This window comes from Dipteris shenzhenensis, chromosome 5 (assembly GCF_047967505.1).
Source record: "Dipteris shenzhenensis isolate YYH24624 ecotype China chromosome 5, Dip_SZ_1.0, whole genome shotgun sequence".
NCBI classification, from domain to species: Eukaryota; Viridiplantae; Streptophyta; class Polypodiopsida; order Gleicheniales; family Dipteridaceae; genus Dipteris; species Dipteris shenzhenensis.
The window spans coordinates 29,162,505-29,182,776 of NC_141600.1; the positions used below are offsets into that span (position 1 = coordinate 29,162,505).

Here is a 20,272-nt window from a genome sequence, read left to right on the forward strand (position 1 = left end):
AGAGAGCTGGCATTTTGGCTGGCCTGTGAGCTATTTCATTGCCCCGTAAATTGGGGATTGCTCAGTTGCTGAATATACAGTTCCTGTCTATCCATAAAGTTCACAGTGCCCAATAGCGAACCCAAACAAAGAAAAGATGAAACTCCGGTCTGGGTGGATGAAAACCAAAGAGCCAGAAAGACTTCCCAAAGGGAACAGTCAGGAATCTTGCTCGCAGGCACTATCGAAGAAGATCAATGAACTCACGAGAACGTGGACAAAACCAGAATAAATGAGGCACAGTCTCTTGAGAACTCAAGCATCTGTGGCAACGAGCAGGAGCAATATGTCTACGAGCCAACATCTGTCCAGATGGAAAAATGCCCAGAAGCACTCGCCAGAAGAAAACCTATTGCCGAAGAGGAGTTTTGTAGGCACAAAGCTGTTGTAATCTCTTTCTCCACCATTTGGCTGGGCGATGCATTTGCCAAATAGAATTGCCTTTCTCTAAAACCTAGGGTTGAGGCAAAAGGATTCTATACAATGTAGGCACCGTAATCTGAGATAGCCTCAAAGGGCGAGAAGAGGACCCTGGTGAAGTCAAAGTCCAATCCTCCAACCTATCCTGAAGTTCCAAAGGAGGAATTGAAACAAAAGGCAAAAGTATACAAGCAACTTGTTGCTACAAAGCATGATAATGAGAACCCAAGCCATACCGTGTAGTTGCCAGAGAAAAAGTTAACACAGAGCCATCCTGAGAAGATAATCCTGGACTTGGAGACTGAAGATGCCAATCTTGAAGCCTGTTTCTTACTTCCAAAGATGGAATCGGAACAAAAGGGAGTAAGAGATCTGCAATAATTTTCAATATGGGTCTATGATGCATCCCAAGATTGTATTTTTGACATGCTGTCGGAAAAGAGAGAATACGCCCCTGAGTATCTACCACATCATCAATGAACCGGATGCCCAACTTCATGAGATTGTAAGCTCTGATTGGTTGTTGTATAGGAAGAGGAGAGTAAAAGACAGCACTCCAGTGAAGGCGTTCTAGTCGAAGAGATGAAGCAATAGAAGCAGGATGGGGAGACCATTTGATGCGAGAGAGCACCTGCTTCCAATCCTGAATCAAGGCAGTAGAAAATGGGCAACCAGGTATTTTACCTTGAAACTTGCCAAGTACTACTTCCCATGGATTAACTAGCCAATGCCCATAAGCATTTGTGCGCATCTAGCCACACAAAAATGCCAACAGAATAGACCATGGCTGCTCTTGTTGGAAAAAAACCCTAAGCATAGTGATCTTTCTTGCCAACACATGAAATTTGATGTTTAGAATATTCAAACCTCCATGCATTCTTGGAGAGCAAAGAAGGTCCATTTCGAGCAATCTCAAAGCTTTTTTATGAAGCATAGTTCTCCAAAAAATCTCCATGGCTTGAGACATAAAAGAAGAGAGATCTCGAGATGACCAATGTAATAAAGGCAGGTAAAACTGGACATAAGCTAAACCAATGGACTGGACAATTCAAAGCCGAACATGCAAAGGCCAAGTGGAGATCTTCCAATATTCTAATTTGTCCTGAATTTTGTTGAATACCCAAGATATTTGTTGCTTATTTCTGATTTTCCAGCCAATTGGATAACCCAAATGTCTTACTATGTTCTCCGGAGGAATAATCTGACCTGGCCAAAGGAGAGCATGCTAGTCACAATGCTTGAGAGGCAAGAGTTTTGATTTCTGAAAATTAATATTTAGACCAGCTGCCAACCCAAAATCAGAAAGGGTATCCATCAATAAGCGAAGCTCTAGAGGACAATTCTTTGGCATGAAGAAAGAATCATCTGCATAAGGCTGTGCAATGAAAGGCCACGAGCCAGGAATCTGAAGCCCCACTAGCTGTCCAGTATCAACCTGATGATCCATATAAAGAAGCAAAGGATGTGAAGCAATAGCATAGAGCAAAGCACTAAGAGGGCATCCCTGTCGAACTGACCGTCACAGAGTCCAAGACTCAGACAAATGATTCCCTATAAAACATTGAGCAGTGGAATCTGAGTAAAGCTAATAAATGACATTAACTATCTTTGGCCCAAAACCAAGTCTATTCATGATTTGAGAGACATAATCCCATTGTACGGTATCAAATGCCTTTGCCACATCCACCTATATGACCAATACATCTTGATTTGAATATTTGGCATATTCCATTGCGATGAGAGTATTGGAGATATTATCATGTATATTCCTTCTTGGAACAAAACCATATTGCTTGGGATGAAGACCATCATGAAGAATATCCTTTATCCGAAGAACCAACATTTTAGCAATAAGTTTATATATAACAGGCATCAAAATGATGGGCCTCCAATCAGCCATAGTCTCACATAGGAGTTTTTTGGGCATAAGCTTGACCAGACCATGCTTCCAAGCTGAAGGAAGATGTTGATGCTGCCAGGCTACATTATTGAGCTTCAAGATTGGACCCTTCAATTCAGCCCAGAAGGCTACAAAAAATTCAACCGTCAAACCATCTCAACCAGGGGATTTATGTTTACCCAAATGTTTGAGAGCATCATCCAATTCAATATCTGAAAAAGACACTTTCAGCAATTGCAAGTATGACCACATTTTTTGTAGAGAGAATTTTGGCTATCCTTGCCGTATAGATCCATCAACTTTCTTTCAAGCTCAAGATTGCAAGCGGAACTTTGCCACTACCCCACACACACAATGATCTTATCTTTGTTGCTCTAGATTGTGATTTTGAGATATAGATAGGATTTGAACTTTTCAAACTTTACTTGAGGTAGGGCTTTTGTGAGCAGATCTTTTGCCTTGGAGAACAATGGACAAGTTGGATAGTCCCATCGTCGTCCTGATGTGGTATGAAACGGTAGCAAATATCAATGTGCTTTGATCTTCATGATCCTTTGGATTCTTCCATTGGAACGGCACTTTGGTTGTCACAAACTAACATGGTAGCACCATCTTGGACTGCACTAAAATCCTCCAAGAAGACAAACTACTTCACATGCACGAGGCAAATGAGATGTGCTCAACCTCTATGCTATGCGTGATGGAGTTTACGGTTTTCAATCTTATGATTGACTGTCGTGAGATTGAAACTGCACTATGTTGTGTTTTTAGAGGATGAGTTTGGGAATGTTCTTGGATTCATCTAACTATATGTACTCAGCCTCTACTACTGTAGACAATGCCACAGTTGCGTGCTGCATGTGGATAGATTAAGTTAGGCAAACCCCCACCGTATCTGACCAATTGGAAGAGCACGTAAACTGCCTTTCAATGCATAACATGACAGTTGTACCAACTCGGGTAGAGATGAAATGGGTCATGCTACACAGAATAGGGACGGTCTTACAAGAATCACCTGAAGGAATAATTGAAGGGCATTTGGTTAAGAGACATGGGCAGAGAGGCGATACTGGTAGGAATATGGTGGCTCAAGATATGTGATTTTCACAGGAGCTTCTCCTGGTCTTGTCGTATCTTTAAGTATAAAATCTGCGTCTCTTCTCTTAGAGTTCAGTTCTTCATATAAGTTCTAAAATTTTAATTTATGTTATGCAAGCTACATCATGCAATTTTTCTGTTTCGTTGCTTCACTGTCTTGCATTTGTTACTAACATAATAGTAAATAGCAGTGTCTGTTTGAACCTTCTTCACATAGGTTGCCCTTGAACTCTCCCTTTTATCAAGCTAATCTAATTATATATTTACAACTACTCTTCCATCATAATCCCAATCTACATACTGTGCTACTGTGTAGGATGCTTTGCAATGCCAGCCCAGTTTGAGAAATGTCATTTTTGTAAAAGAGAATGTTCATAAATCTGCAAGCTCATGGGAAGTAACTTGCATAAAAGCTTTTTACTCTCATGTCACTTTATCAGGTTGCTTGCAAATCTCTTTTTTAATACACGACAAGATTCTGAGGCACTATGTGGATTTTACTGTCAAGAACATGTACACAAAGTTTATGTAGCAACCCATGCAAACTTGGTATGAAACATGTGTTTAAATCAACCAGGTTTTTAAAACTATGTGCCTTCTTTTGTGAATGAATTTCTTGTTGTGGAGTTGCTTGAGTGCCAAGTGCAAGACCCATAGTCTGGTCTCATGCATGATACATATTCTGGTCTCATGCATGATTTAGTTGTATATATCACCAGTCTTTAATTATCAAGTATGAAAGGCATCACATTTTTGTTGGACTCCCAACTTACATAAGTTGTTCTATCTGGGTTAAAAATGAGCAGCATGCATTTTGAGGATGGTCATGATATCGGCAAAGAGATGGCTTTGGCATTGACTAAGTTCAGGGAACAGAAGCAGAACTGGAGCTCGGTTCTTCAGGTATAGTAGGCTTTTAAAAATGTGCTCATCTTGTTTCAAGGCAGTTGGCCAGGCCTATCATATATGATACAAAAGTTGTTCCTATGAACTAGAAAAATTTGAGTTAAGATCAAACATGTATAATCGATCATGTATGGTGTCGCTCTTGTAAATCGGAACACAAGTTGTGTAGGCATCCATCCTTTTCTTTGTTACCAAATGAGACGGAACTCATTCAAGCTGACTTTGTCAACTGTGGGGAAATGGTGTTGGAGCTTCTCCTCTTGACCAGTTGTTAATCTATTGAGGTCTTTGGAAAGCTCTCCCTTCTTATATCAGTGTACCTTGTTTGGTTACACTGTTCAGTTGAGACATGAGAGCCACCTTCTAATGAGGACAATGACTGAGGAGCAGGCAGCCTTTAAACTCACTAGGCACCCACAGTTACAGAACATTTGGGCAGCTTGCGTGCATACATGAAAGAAAGCAAGTAGTCCTTGTGTATGCCTCATGCTAATTCTTGTAGAAGTATTGTTTGCAAGATCTTACTTTTGTAGCAAAAGCAATGCAAGAGGACCTTCAGGTGAAGTCCACAATTTTATTCTTTTCTTTTGGTCGGCTATTTTGCTTGTTGGTGGACAAAAATGATCGCAAAAGAGACCTGGTTGGCAGTGAGATTGTGTCATAATGTCTTAACCAAATGGATAGCTCTCTTGTTTTCTTCCCCTTATGATATCTTTCCCCACCTTCCATGTATTCTCGATCAGCATTTTTTTGACCTCAAACTTCTCGTGCACGAATTCTCTTGCTGCATCCAAAGGGCTGGACTTTTCCTCCTTAATCCCAACTATCTGAGTCCGTGTCGAGTAGCTGCAATATCACGCCCTTCCTCAATGTGAAACCTGTGGGATGAGGTCTTGAGCTGACCCATGATGATCCATACTGTATGAAAAAGGTGAGTTCGTAGGTACATGGTGTCTAGATGACCATTCTCACTCAGATGAAGGAATTGCTCTCGACAGAAGGCCATCTTGGATGTGAGTGGCTATAAGGGAGACATCCATGTGCAATGGATGTCTACCTGCCATAGATCATTTAGAATGATCTGATGAATCTCTTGTTATGTCATCCGCATGAAGGGGGCATTGAGTGAGTACTGATATGGCAGTAAATGATCAAATGTCCATGCCCCACGAGCGGAACCATCTAGAGACTCATGCATACCAGTGGTCATCTCCCTACGTTGCAAGTTGCATAGATGATGCGAGGTCCACCATGGTAGTTTCTGTTTGCCTACATTAGTCCAACCAAGCTGTTTGACTTGGTCCAGATAGGTGATGGTCTGGAATAAGGCATCTGTTTGTAGGGCTCTTGTAGAGGTAATCTCACGTGGAGTGCACGCCTTCCCTCAGATCATGCGATATATCATTATGATGGACATGTAGTCTCTCAAAACTTTTGAATGAAGAGATTTTGGACTACCTTTTGATTAGCCTTCTCCTTTAGTGCTAGCCTTCATCATGGCTGAGTCTGCCCTTCACCTCCGGAGTGCCGACAGAAACTCAGTACGAAGACTTTGTATAAATTGATGCTCAAGTATGTGTGGGTGTGTGGATTTGTATGTGTGAGAGCATATTTTTATACTATGGTCTACACCCACTGTTGGGCGCTGATGACGTCAGTGGGGATGTCATAGTAGCTAGTCCCTGCTATGCATGATGGAGTTTATGGTTTTCAACCTTGTGAGTGACTATCATGAGATTGAAACTGCACTATGTTGTGTTTTTAGAGGATGAGTTTGGGAATGTTCCTGGATTCATCTAGGTATATGTAGTCTCTCAAAACTACCCAAAAAACACCTGTGTATAGGGCGGTTAGTTGGACTAAAGAATCTAGCAAGTATGACTTCGTTTTCACATGCTGGAAGTGTGTATGGAAGCATTGCCTTTCCAATATCGCTAGTGAAGCATACACTTCTGAGAAGTGCAGCGGTGCTGAGCAACAGTGGAGAGAAGACAGCAAACAGCTCACAGAGCGGAACTGAAAACAGAGAAAACCAAGAGAGACTTGCACAAAGATCTCAGAAAAAGCCCCTTTACTGCTGGGGAAAACGTCAACTGTGGTGGACAACTGCTCAAGGCTGAGATGAAAACAGGCCCCTATGGCCCCCATGTACAGGTGGCGAGCAGATACGGGCTCTGTATGCCCATGCTCCTACTTTGTACAGTCCGTGTGCAAGGACATCCATCGAAGTGATCCCCCTTTGCCTCTCCTAGGCAGGCAAACCAACAAGCAAGGCCCTCTCTCCCTCACATGGGCAGGCAGACCCACAACCAAGGCCCTTACTCAGTGATGCAGGAGATGTCACCTCTAACACCCCCTCTCAGCTTCTGGATCATGGATGATCCTAAGTGAGCTGGAATGATCGCCAAGTAGTTTCTGTGCCAAGGCCATGGTGAAGAGGTGCGCCTTGTTGTCCTATCTTGTAGTATGTAAGCTGGATCACATCATCAAGCACCTTCTATTGGACATAGTGGTAGTGGATCTCAATATGCTTGGTACAAGCATGGAACACTAAGTTTCGAACAAGTGCAATACAACTCTGATTGTCACTGTGGATCACTGTTGGGGATGTCTGTGGGAACCCGATCTCCTCGAGTAACCGGCGGAGTCAAACGACCTCACAAGTAGCAGAACATGCAGCACGATACTCAGCCTCTGATGACAATGCTATAGTGGGTTGCCTTTTATTGCTACAAGTGATGGCTGTTGAGCCAAGAGTAACACAGTACCCAGTGGTGGAACGACGAGTGTTTGACTCTCCTCCCCAGTTGGAATGACTCCAGTCTAAAAGCTGGATCCTGGAATGCGCCCTGATTGATAAAATAACCCTCGATTTGCGAGAACCTTGAAGATAGCGAAGGATCTGCATAGCACCCCAATGGGTCGTTTTAGGTGTTTGCATGAAGGAACTCAATAAACCAACATAGTAACATAGGTCCAATCCGGTATTGAGTAGCCAAATCAAGGAGTCGATCAACTGGCGATATCTACTTGCATCCATGGGGTCACTAGGGTCATACTTCGACAATTTGGTACTGGGGTCCATGGGTGATGAGATGGCACGACACTCCGTCATCTGGCCTCCAGAAGCTTCTGAGTATAACGTTTTTGGGACACAAAGTAACCTTCCGGTTCCTGTGAGATTTTTAAACCTAGGAAGAAGTGTAGGGGTCCAAGATCAGTCATCTCAAAGGCTTGGGAAATAGTTGCTTTGGTGTCGGAAATATGAGTAGCATGACACCCTATAATGAACAGATCATCAATATACAAGATGATTAGGGAAGGAAGACCCCCTTGATGGAAGATGTACAGATTGGGATCAGCGCATGACCTTCGAAAACGCTTCCGTACAAAAAACTCATCAATTTTTTGATTCCAGGCTCGACGAGCTTGCTTAAGCCCACACAATGCTTTCCTTAACCTGTAAACCATTCCTTTTGACTTGGCAAACCCAGGCGGTCGCTCCTTCAACTGCTAATACTATCCAAGAGTGGCTATCCTAGTAGTAGGAGCAAACGTCATCATAGTCAACAATCCCTGGTCGTTGTGAGTATCCCTTTACCACAAGTCGAGCTTTGTGCGTATTCATAGTATTTTATGATGCGTACTTGGTCTTGTAGACCCATTTGACACCAATGGTTGAATAGCGCTTAGGGCAGGCTACTAACTCCCAATAGAATCCAACTCTAGTTCCATGGCTTGCTTCCAGTGTGTCTGAGAGAGTGCTTCCCGAACATTCCAACGCTCCTTGTCATCAAGATAAAATTGACATGGAGCGGAACTACCTCCATAACCCTTTCTTTATTTCGGTGGGATCAATGGGGTCTGTCCTTGTCTCGAAGCCATAAGGAAGGGATGTCGGTGACACCTGAGTTGCGAAGGGTTTCAATCAACCAGCGGGGTGCTATCTGAGAACTTGCCCTGAAACTTTCCCTTGTTGCTTGCGGAGGTGGGGAATCATCAGCTCTCTTGGTTCGCGGATCGGGAATAGCTGTCGGGGCTAGGGGTAGTGCAGGAACTGGATCATCACTACTGTCATCATCCACGATCTCTGGAATAAGAGGAGGCTCACATCAGCCATTGAAGAAGGAATCTATTCATCAAAGATAACATGCCTACTGAGGACAATCTCCCTCTTGGAAGGGCCATACAGTTGTTACCCTGTAGATTGGCGATTGTACCCAACAAAGATCGTTTGGATTGACTTCACATCTAACTTCCCCTTTGCTTCTTCAGAATGTGAACAAATGCATCGCACGTGAACACACGAAAATAGGATACATCTGGCTTCTTTCCAAAGTAGGCCTCAAAAGGGATTGCTTTACGAACAACAGACGTCGAACGGTTCAGGATATATATTGCTGTGGTAATGGCCTCAGCGCAAAGAAACTGAGGAGCCTCTCATGAGCAAGCATGTCTGAGACATTTCAACCATGGTGTGATTCTTCTGCTCAACAACACCTGCTTTTGAGGCAGTGTCAGTATTGGCAAACTCCTGCCGAATGCCCTTTGCCACACGAAAAAGTCCTCAAAGGGATGGGAATAGAACTCACCACCTTTGTCAGACCGAAGGGTTTTCACAAGAAAGTTAGATCCAATTGCAACTAGGGCACACCGTTCCCGAAAACGAGAATACGCTAGAGACTTGTGGGCCAAAAAGTAGACCCACATGAACATGCTGAAGTATTGAGCATCAACATAAAGTAGAGCCCCACCAAGGTTGGCAACAATCATAGGTCCACAAAGATAAACATGGAACAACTCCATAGGTAATGAAGCGTGTCGTGAGGCCTGCTTCAGAAATGCGTCATGGTGTTGCTTCCTTGAATATAGGATTGACACTAACCATGCTTGCTGCCCCATTAGGTAAACCGAGGACCCAACCGAGGACCATTTGTTCACGGGCAGCATAGATCACCTTGAATAGAAGACATGATCAAGGAAAACAGGACAGAGTGTAAATGCCATGACTTACTGTACCAGCTTGAACCACCTAACTGGTAGATTTATGTGGGAGTCGAGACGACAAGTCTCATAGACAACAAATTGAATCTGAGAGGGGTAACAAACAGTACTTGAGAAGAGTGCATCCCTCCTTTGCCATTTGGAATGATGTTGAGATTGCCTTCACCATGAACTTTGATGACAGAGTTCGCGTCGATACAGACATCCCCTTGGAGATCACAAATCTTTGAGCCTAGTTGGAGAAGGACTCATATTATGGGATGCCCCACTATCAGTGATCCAAGTCTGGGAATTTTTGGCTTGAAGAGCCAGAACCCCCTCTCCAACAGAAGAAGCGAGAAAATCATTAATTTCAATGTGCACAAAAAAGCAAGAGTTATGGCAGTAGAGGAGCAACCGGTACCCTTGTTATTAGCCCGATGAGGGCACTTCCTCCAATAATGGCCTTTCTTGCCATATTGATTATACGATTGCTCCGCCCTAAGTGCCTCCTTCTCTGCTGCGGTCCTCGTATGAGGGGTTCGACGACTTGATTCTTTCCCAACTACGGAGCTGCTAGAGCATTGGAGCCACCAGCATGGGAGGAACTCTATAACTGCTCCTCTTGGTCCAGCACCATAGGCACCAATTCTTCCCAAGTTAGACTGCTCATCTTGCCACTAGTGATTAGCGAAGAATAGAAGGCAGACTACTGGGAAGTGAGATGAGAAAGCAGGGTAATGGCCATATCTCAGCCGATATTTCCTTCTTGGATCTTCTGTTGAAATTCTTGAAGCTTATTGATATGTTCTCACATGGAGGAAGACTTAGTAGGATCCAATATCCATCTAAACCTCAAGAGAGACCCTCTTCATAGGGGAAGTCTTGCTATATAGGGAGGCCAGATGCTCGTAAATACTCTTGGCTGCCGTCATGTGTTTTACATGATTTATAATCCGAGGAGTATAGTTCAGGAAGTTGAAAGAACGTACACTTGCGTTGACGCGGTCCTAGATTTGAGCCAGATTCTCGGCTTCCTTCTGATCGAGAATACCTTAAACTTTCTTCAAGGGGATCTGGCCTTTTGACACCTACCAAAATGAAGTCTGCTAGGTCGTAGGATTGTAATACCGACTCCATCATGACACGCCATACGCCATAATTGTTCCCGTCCAGTTGACTGTCTATATGGAATGTGGGCAATATAGGAATCTTCACCTTGTTTTCTGCCAATTCCTGCAGAGAAGCCATTGGGACAGAAGTGGGGAGAACGAGTAAGATCAGGGAGAACGAGTAAGAAGTGGGCAATATAGGAATCTTCACCTTGTTTTCTGCCAATTCCTGCAGAGAAGCCATTGGGAGAGAAGTGGGGAGAATGAGTAAGATCGGGGAGGAGGGTATGAGAAGGGGTATGAAGGAAGAAAGAGAGGAGGAAGGATGGAAGACAATGAGGATTCTTCCTTCGACCTTTGTGAAAGTGGCCTTCACACAATCCGCTACTTCGATATGAAAACACCCTTCATAATAAATGCCCTTCTTTGTACTACAAAAGACAGCCCTCACCTTTTCAACCTCCACTTCGAACAACTCCCAGAAAGTCTCTGTAGCTTGCTGGTTCCAGGTCCTCTCCATAGCACAGCTCTTCTCAGCCAACCTTTGGCTCTGATACCATGTGAGAAGTGCAGTCGGGCTGAGCAACAGTGGAGAGAAGACAACAAACAACTCACAGAGCAGAACTGAAAACAGAGAAAACCAAGAGAGACTCTCCTCTACTGCTCAAGGCTGAGATGAGAAACAATGAGGGAGGGGGGCCCTATATATAGGGTCACTCCCTGCCCAAAAGAAGAGACGAGAGGGGGAAGAAACAGCTGACCAAGGGCCTGACCTTGGGTTGCGTTTGATCGACTAGCAGGTTGGGTCATATGGCCCTGGTTAGGGCTTGTCTACCTCTCCAAGAAAGGCGCCACCTAGGTGCCATGTGTGCGGCCTGGTGGCAGCTTGGTAACAGGCCCAAGATGGGCTCATGTGCCTCTGCAAGGCCCTTGTGGCCCTGAACCATCCTGCAGCAGCCGTGGACAATAGTAAGTAGATACTGGCTCCGTATGCCCATACTCTTGCTTCAAACAGTCCGTGTGCAAGGACAGCCATCGAAGTGATCCCCCTTTGCCTCTCTTGGGAGGGAAAACCTGCAAGCAAGGCCCTCACTCTCCCTCACGTAGGCGGGCAGATCCACAAGCAAGGCCCTCACTCGGTGATGTAGGAGATGCCACCTCTAACAACACTCTAGTGAAGTGCATTGGCATTTCTAGTTTCATGGTGAACTTGGGACTTGTGAGATGCATCCCAAATATACATTTGATCTGACTATCTCAACCGACTTCCTTGCAAGTGTGAATGTCTTGCCCTAAAACCGAGCATCATTGATGTCGAAGATTAGGACCTTTACCTGAGTTGATCTTCATGTCTTGACTCTCGCAAAAGTTTTGCAGTGGTGTCAAATGCATCTTTAGTACCACTACAATGTCAAAGATCAGAATGACATCATTGACATATAGCAATGTAGGTGTGGTAGTTTGTGCTAAAGCTAAAGCCTTGGTATCGTGTGTCCACAAAAAGGCTAGCTTATCAATGTACATGCTGTTTTACCCCAATGGAGTTACTTGCTCTTACAGTCCCTGCATTGTGTGTACTTTGCCTGTAACTCTCTCATATAGAGCCACAATATCCTGTGGAATATTTAAAGCCATGAGTTTTGCAATGAGATGGACTTGTGGTATTAAATGAAATGCTTTCTAGAAATCCACAAAGTAGCAATATACTCTTCTCTATGATGGTTGTGAGGTGAAGATGTGGTCTAGTGTAGGTTGGACTCATGTGAAGCCTACATGTCGAGTCGCTCACCTCGTGGTATTAAATGAAAGGCTTTCTAGAAATCCATGAAGTAGCAATATACTCTCGTCTATGATGGTTGTGAGGTGAAGATGTGGTCTAGTGTAGGTCGGACTCATATGAAGCCTACCTGCCCAGCCGCTCACATGTTCGCCTTCTTAGTGCACTCACGTATGTGTACCTCAAGAGACAACCCATAAACCTTGGCCATCAAGTGGCCAACCATGATATTTCAATAGTTGCTTGCGTGCATGGGATCTCATGTTGTGTGGAATAGATATGATGGTGTTTGTGGTCCAGAATCTGGTGAAGCTTGTACAGAAGGCTTCAATGCTTGGCTAGGATTGGAGCAAGCACCTCTCAACCATGGGTTACGAGCTCCTAATCCTTGGCCTTCCCATTTTGTAGGTTCTTTTTTTCCCCCTAAATAGAAGACTTCTGTTAAGTATGACCGAAAAAAAGCTAGAAAAAACCAAGGTTGAGGTTGAAAATGCCACGTCAACCCCGTGGGGGACTCCGAGAAGAATCAGGAGCCGCTCCACTCCTTGAAGAAAACAATCCTTCCAGTAGAGGCTGCCTATGAAGACCCTTGCATGCTCCCCCAAATGGCCACAAAGGTGTGTACCGTGTCTGTCCAAATACTGGCCAATGTGTGTCTAGGTTGGACCTAGCAACCATCCAAAGCCTTGGCACATGTGGATCTCTGAATATGCCACACTCATGGCTCATCAATATACTGGCCGATGGAGTTGCTTACACTCTTTGATAGGCTATATGACCCCAATGGATTTCTTGCTTTGATAGTCCGTGTATGATGCGTACTTTACGTGTAAATCTCTCATATATAGCCACAATAACCCATATAATGTCCTGTGGGATATCTAAAGCTGGGAGTTGTGCAATGATATGGACCCACGGTACTGAATCCAAGGCCTTCCAGAAGTCCATAAAGTAGAAATATACTCTCCTCTATGATGCCCGTGAGGTGAAGATGTGGTCTAATGTGGATTTGTCTCATTTGAAGCGTGCTTGCCCAGTCGCTCTTGTGTTCACTCTCTTAGTGTACTCAACTTATGTCAAGAGCACACCTTGGCCATCAAGTGGCCCACCTTGATAGTTCCATAGTTGCTTGAGTCCATTGGATCTCATGCTTTGTAAAATGGGTATGATGGTGTTGGTGGTCGAAAATTTGGGGAAGCTCGTACAAAGGCCTTCATTGAACAACCTGGCTAGGATTGGAGCAAGCACCTCCCAACCAGGGGTTAGGAGAGATTCTTGGGCTTCCCATATTGTCACTTCTTTGTTATTTCCAAAAAAAGATTTCTGTCAAGTATGATAGAAAAACTGAGAGGATAGCTTAAGGGAGAATTACATCATGCGAGACCTGAGAAAATAAATACCCTAATAGGGCAAGGCCAAAATCAAATTCTTGAAAGAGAGCTAGGAAAAAACCAAGGTTGAGGCTGAAAGCACCACCTCAACCTTATGGGAGACTTTGAGAAGAAGGGGGAGCCGCTCGAATTCTTGAAGAAAATAGCATTCTAGTGGAGGTGGCCTGTTAAGACCCTTGTATGCTCCCCCAAATGGCCACAACAGTGTGTACCGCATTTGTGTGCAGGATGGACTTGGCAACCATCCAAAGCCTATATGCATCTGGTCTCCAAATATGAAATGCTGATATGCTTGTCGGAATCTCCCATGAAGTATCCACAGAGGCATGCACAGGTTTGTGCGAAGAGCTAGGACATCATCCAAAGAGCATCACCAAACCAAATGTTGTCGAACCGAAAGCGCCCAAGAAGAGTCATGTCTTGTAAAAGAGAGCCGAGCTTTTGGTTTGGATTTAAACTCCTTGATGGGAGAAATGCCCTCATGATATATTGCCCATTTTTCGTCCTTCCTAGCAGCTCACCTTGGCTAATTCCGTTGCCTTTTGGTTTAGTTGAGCTCGCATGAGATCTTTCGCTATCAATATTTTGGTACCTTTATCTTGTCAGATTTGCAAAGAAGCTTGATGTGCTAAGTGTCAGTACGGTTTGCCCTCTAGTGTGGCGAATCTTAGTTGTGGAATCTATCGCGTCTTCGTCTTTTTTCAACCATTCAATGCTAGGGGTGGCTTCTTTGATGCGTGGTAGAGTCTGATTATATGTATCCTCCTTGTTGAACCAACCTTTAGTAGAAGGGCACCTATCTTGATCTTCAGCGCATTGCTGCAATTGGCTTCATGCTTTTTAATCTCAAGCTTGAATGTCGATTTTATTTTCCTTTCATGGATTGCTTGACACGGTCAACAAAACAAAGCTTTTGGAAGTAGCTATGCTATTGCAAGAACTCGCCATGTTTCTATTTTGGAGCCTCGGCCCTTCAAAATCATGCTTCCCGTCATGATGGCTCTCTTTTTGGTGGAGAGCTGAGATCGCAGACAAGTATGATCAGTGTCGAAAGTCTCGAGAGAAATACACAAAGGTCCTTAATAGCCCAAGGAAGAAGAAAAGGCTCAAGAAGTGTTTTGGAGTGGCCCCACTTTGTCCTTGTTAGAGTGTTCCTTCGGCATCTCCTACACATTCGTGCACTCGTTGTGTGTCCCACATCTTCTACCTCACGTTGGGTTGCGGTTAGAGTTGGCGCTTCTCTACCATTTGCAGATCAAGTGCCCCCTTCTCCTCCCCTAGACTCTTCCTCGATCGTGGCTAGTGATATACGAGTACTGGTTGTGGCTAGTGATGTCCCTGACCCACTTCAGGGTGCAGCCAATGGCCCTCTTGAACCAGCTTTGGGCGAGGCTAGGGATGATGTTTCTGTAGATCCTTTTCTAGGCTAGGGACGATTCTTTGTTCGGGGCTTGGGATGATGCTTTTGTAGATCCTTTTCCAGACACAAGTCTTCCATCCGAGCAGCCCCCTCCCATTTTAGTCCTATAGACACCATTCATTTATAGTGGGAAGGATGTGGCTTTGGCCGTCCAGACAAGGATTTTATGGACTCTTTGTTTAGAGGAACTCTTTCTCTCCTCTGGCTTATTTTGGAGAGGTAGATTTTTGTCCTCAACATTTGGTGACACGATTCTCGGTTTTCCTATTGATAGAGCATCTTCTTCCATAGGTGTTGGGGTTCTCTCCTGTGTGAATTTCGTCGTCTCCAATACTCCAAGAGAGCTTGTACACACATGAGAGGTGTTTCTGCCACCAGGTCGGGTAAGGTTTTACAGCCTACTTTTCCTAGCCAATGAGGATGTTAGCTGGAATATTCAGGGCCTTGGGGTTCAAGTGTCACATGGGTTCCTATTGACATTCTCTTTATTTAGGAACACATACTGGATGCTAAAGATCATGTAAATTGCTTATTGGTCATACCTTTTAGTCTCTTCCTTTGGGCACTAGGGGAGGAACCTGCATTTCAGTTTCAAAATTTTTTCTTCCCCTTGTGGTTGGACATGGTATCATTACACCCTCTAGATTTGCTTAAGATTGGCTCCATTAGACTATTGATAGGGGACTTCTTTTGCAATATAGGCCCAAAGAATGTGAAGGAGTTGTGGTATGGAGGGACGTAAGATTGGTTGTCTCAACCTTTATGCTTCCAACAATAGAGACGATCATGTCTTTTTCTAGAAGGAACTTCTCTCTTGGGCTCCCATTGTAGACTCATGGATTATTGGAAGTGATTTTAACATGGTGGTGTTGCCTTTAGACAAAAAAGGTGGACGAGAAGGTGACATTCAATCACTTGGGAGAGCAGCTTGGGATGCATTCCCTGTTCAGCTCAGTGGCAGAGACGCTTGGATAGAGGATGCCTATCACACTTCACCACATTCGCTCTTGTTCTCTTGGTTGCACAGTAGACCTTAGTTGCCTATCCATGCACAAATTTTTATGTGACGATTGGGCATTGGATAGAGGTAATTGGGTGTACATTTTTCTCTAGGGTTTCCACCTTGGATCTTTTCTGGTGGTTTTGATGGTCTCTGAGCCTCGCTTGAGAGAATGCTTTGCTAGTATCAGGATTACGTATTCTTTTTATGCGGAGGAGGACCTCATAGAGGCAATTTTACAAATTTTTGGGTTCCTCATATGTTAGGCGGAGTGCCTTCTTCTTCATACGTAGTAGAAACCCTCTCCAATATTAGAGATTTTTATCATTCTATTGCCAGTGCCATGAGATGTGAGATTCTCAAACATGAGGCCAGTTGGCATTTGATAGCAGTTATAAGGATTTGTCCTTCTTGCTTTTTGACAACATGATTGAATGTATACAGATGTTACTTGAAGTAGTCCTTACATTTTTTGTTTTTGGCTGTCTGGCAGTGGGTGAATCGGTCAATACTGCTACTGTTTATGGAGATTTGCTTGATTTTCTCAAAAACTTGAGAAACGACATCCCTTCGATTGAGTTGGATTCTCTGGACAAGGCAGATGCTAGTCATACTTCTAGTGAAATGGAGTGAGTAGAAGCGGATGCACCAAATCCAATTTCTCTTGCCAACAGCGTGGAGTGTTGGGAGACAATGTGACAAAGACACTTAGTGGTTCAAATTCGGGAGATATAAGTGACGGGGTCCCTCAGATTTTTGAGAAGACACCTGCTGGTTCAAAATTGGCAAAAACCTTCCAGATGATCTTAAATTCCAATTAGTAAGTCACCTTAGAGGAAGTGCAAAGAGAACCAAGCAGCCATATCCTTGGATTGGGTTGACACAAATGACATGCCTTACCATTGCTTTACTTGGCTTGGGCCTTTACGAGGTCAAGTATCCCACTTCAGATCATAGGACTACGACGAGGTCTAGACGGGGATGCCATGGTTCTCGAAGTTCATTCCAAGGGTAGGATGTTGACGTCTAGAAATGTGGATATTCTTGTGAATGTTGTTTTCAGCTTGTCAAGGTTTTAGGTCATGTGGAGCAGTGTTTCTTGGCTTCAGGATGTATCTAGACCCTAATCCGGATCAGATTGCTTGGGCTCATGGAGGATTTAGCTCTGTAGAGGTGTCTCCATAAAGTTTTTGCAATGGGACCCAAGGGAATGGGAGCGGATTGAAGCAGGACATTGAAAGAAGAGCCTCCCCTTTCGTTGAATGGTCAACAATTCCATGAAATTTCAGCTGAACGTGGGAGTCTGGAAGCCCATCAGAACTCCTCATTGGGAGAAAGGTTTCTGCCTACTTCCAAAAATCCTTTTGGAAGGGACTCTGGAAATCCCTCATGAATAGAAAAATCACGCTTTTCATTTTGCTAGCTATTCATGTAGGGATTGCAGTTACATAGTGTGTTAGAAAATGGAGTCAAGATGAGTTAGTTTGGTGTGTTCTAGTGTGAGTTCTAGTCTAGTGTGTCCTATGGATGCCGTGTGTCACATTGGGAGCTATCCCATATGCATAGGTGTTCATATGTGTGTGTGTGCTTTTATATAAGAGCTGTACTTGTTTAGTGTCAAATAAATCAAGTATCAAGGTATAAGCTCTTTGGTCTACATGTGAGTACTTTCGTTTTGTCATTGCTTAGTCATTTCATTTCCAGCTCATTATGTCTCTCTTTGAGTATCACTATCTCTCTCCTTAGCCTACCCTTTCTCTCTCCCTTCTCCACCATGTGCCTTCATGTGGTATCAGAGCCTCCTCTCCACCTTTCCTCTTCTTCTCACTCTACCTAGAGGATGAGAGAAGCCCGCAAATGGAAGCTTCCCTCTCCTCAAAGGTAGAGCTCCCTTCCAATGCTTAGCCTCACCTCGAGAACTGACGGAGCTACATCAACTCATATGCTTAGCCTCTCCATCAGTCCGAAAGCTTCGCCATCAGCTACAAACATCAGCCCGGAAGCCTCGCCGTAAGTAATTGTACAGTCGTACAATTGCACGAACTGTCATACGATTGATCGTACGCGCTGTTGAACAGTCGCACGATGACCGTACGATTTGCCGTTCGATCCATACTTGTCGCCGTTGCATTTGCCCATACTACGCTCTACTGCCACGTATAGCCATGCTGTCCAACCGCACGCTCTTACCCGTTTGTCTGTACAGTCATACCAGCCTGCACGTCTGGAATGCCCTTTGCCCTTAGAATGCACGTCAAAACTTGCTCCTGACTCTGCCATAGATTGCCTCTCTTACTGCCTTCATTCGAGCTTCTCGTTGGTGCTTATGAATTTGATTTGAGCTGCCCACGATTTGTGTCTTCAATTGGACAGCTCCCTTGAGCACTTTTGCTCATATTTTTCAGCCTCTTCTTCGCATCCGGTGACTCTTTGATCGGCACATTGAGAGTCATGATGTGATCTCCGTTGGTAGTTGCTCGTATGGCCTTCATAGACACATCATTCAAGGGCATCCTCGCATGTTTCTTCACCGACATACCTCTCCGCATCAGGATGTGCACACTCTTGTGTGGTAGCTACTTCGGGCTCATGGGTTCTCTGCCCTTGCTATGCATAAAATGAATGAAATCTTTTATATTTTTTATATGTTTGAGTTAAAGGTTCTCTGTCTTGAGTAGTCCCTTGGTGTGTGTGGCTCCATGTTCCTAGCTAGTCCCTGGAGCCAAGAGGGGAATGCAATGTGGGAGCCATGTATTGGCATTGATATGGTCTAGATATCAGGCTTGGCATATGAGTTCCAAGATGTTGGTGCTTTGGTTTTCTAGACCGCTGAGTTGGTCATGCATCCATGTTGAGACATGAGCCTCTGAGTCATGTTTTGGACGTAAAGCCATGTGAGCGCTCAGTCCGACCTTTGAAACATGCTCAGACTTTTGCCTCTGAGTTAGCATGAGAGCCATGCCTAGTTCAGATGTTGCACAGAGAAGTAGATACCATCATTGTCATGTTCTATCCTTGGTTCCATTCCAGTAGTCACTCACCTTTCTTCCATGGGGGGGTGATAGGAAATGGAGTCAAGATGAGTCAGTTTGGTATGTTCTAGTGTGAGTTCTAGTCTAGTGTGTCCTATGGATGCCACGTGTCACATAGGGAGTTATCGGATATGCATAGGTGCTCATATGTGTGTGTGTGCTCTTATATAAGAGCTGTAGTTGTCTAGTGTCAATTAAATCAAGTATCAAGGTATATTTCTAGTTCATTATGTCTCTCTTTGAGTATCAAAATCTCTCTCTCTAGCCTACCCTTTCTCTCTCCCTTCTCCACCATGTGCCTTCATAGTGGAGGTCCAAGTACGGTGCAGCCTTTGTTTGCCATCGTTGCCTTTCTGCTAATGAGTCTATTGAGCATTCTTTATGGAATTGCAGATAGGTGAGGATCATATGGAAGGAGATTGCTAGTCTTTTGAGTATCTTTGTTCCTTCTCCCTTCTTCATGGCATGGGGTTTGGTGGCTTGGCTCTCTCGCTCGTGGGCTTTGGTCTTCTATGAGAGGCATGACTCTTCTTGGGCTCTTTTATTTTGATGACACTTAGTTAACTCTTGCTCTTTGGATGACGTTTCTTGCTTGCCTTACAGACCTACGTATGTTGCGGTGGATTCATGGTGGAAGATTCTGACGAGCACTACAACGTGGCATATTTGGAGATCTAGATGCATAGAGGATGTGGATGGCTGTAGATCCCCCCTCAAACAAATTGGTTAGTAGTTGTTGGACATATACAACAAACTTTGATGGCCATTTGGGTGAGCATGCAAGGGTCTTCCTGGGCATTTTTGCCAGGAGGATAGTTTCGCTTATGGAGTGTAGTGACTCTCCGTTTTTTCTCGGAGTCCATTGTAGCAATCTCAACCTTTGTGCTTTTCTAGCTCTACCTGGTGAGCATGATTTTTGCCCATTTAGGATGTTTTGTCCTCATGCCTTACATGATGTATTTCAACCTTGAGTTTTGCTGTTGGAGTATCTTTCATAATAATAGAAGTCCTTTCATTGATTTTTTCTTTTTCTTAGCCAAGTAGAAGCACCCAAGGAAAAAAATGCAACAAATATGGAAGATGGCATGGGACGAAGTCCAAAGGTCTTATGGGCCCCCTATATGAAAATGAGCCATGTTGTTGGATTGCCGCCTATTGAGGGGTTGCCTTAGAATAGATTATAAAGAGCACATT

General features: G+C 44.1%; 1 protein-coding gene across 2 annotated transcripts in view; it reads left to right on the plus strand.

Annotated features, from left to right (window-relative positions):
* ORC3 (origin recognition complex subunit 3) overlaps positions 1-20,272 on the plus strand; it is a 95,716-nt gene that overhangs the window by 4,890 nt on the left and 70,554 nt on the right. For both annotated transcript variants that reach the window (XM_087375043.1, XM_087375044.1), the window contains exon 9: positions 4,264-4,360. In XM_087375043.1, coding sequence (XP_087231169.1) covers positions 4,264-4,360 — 97 coding nt within the window. The remainder of the gene's footprint in view (positions 1-4,263; positions 4,361-20,272) is intronic.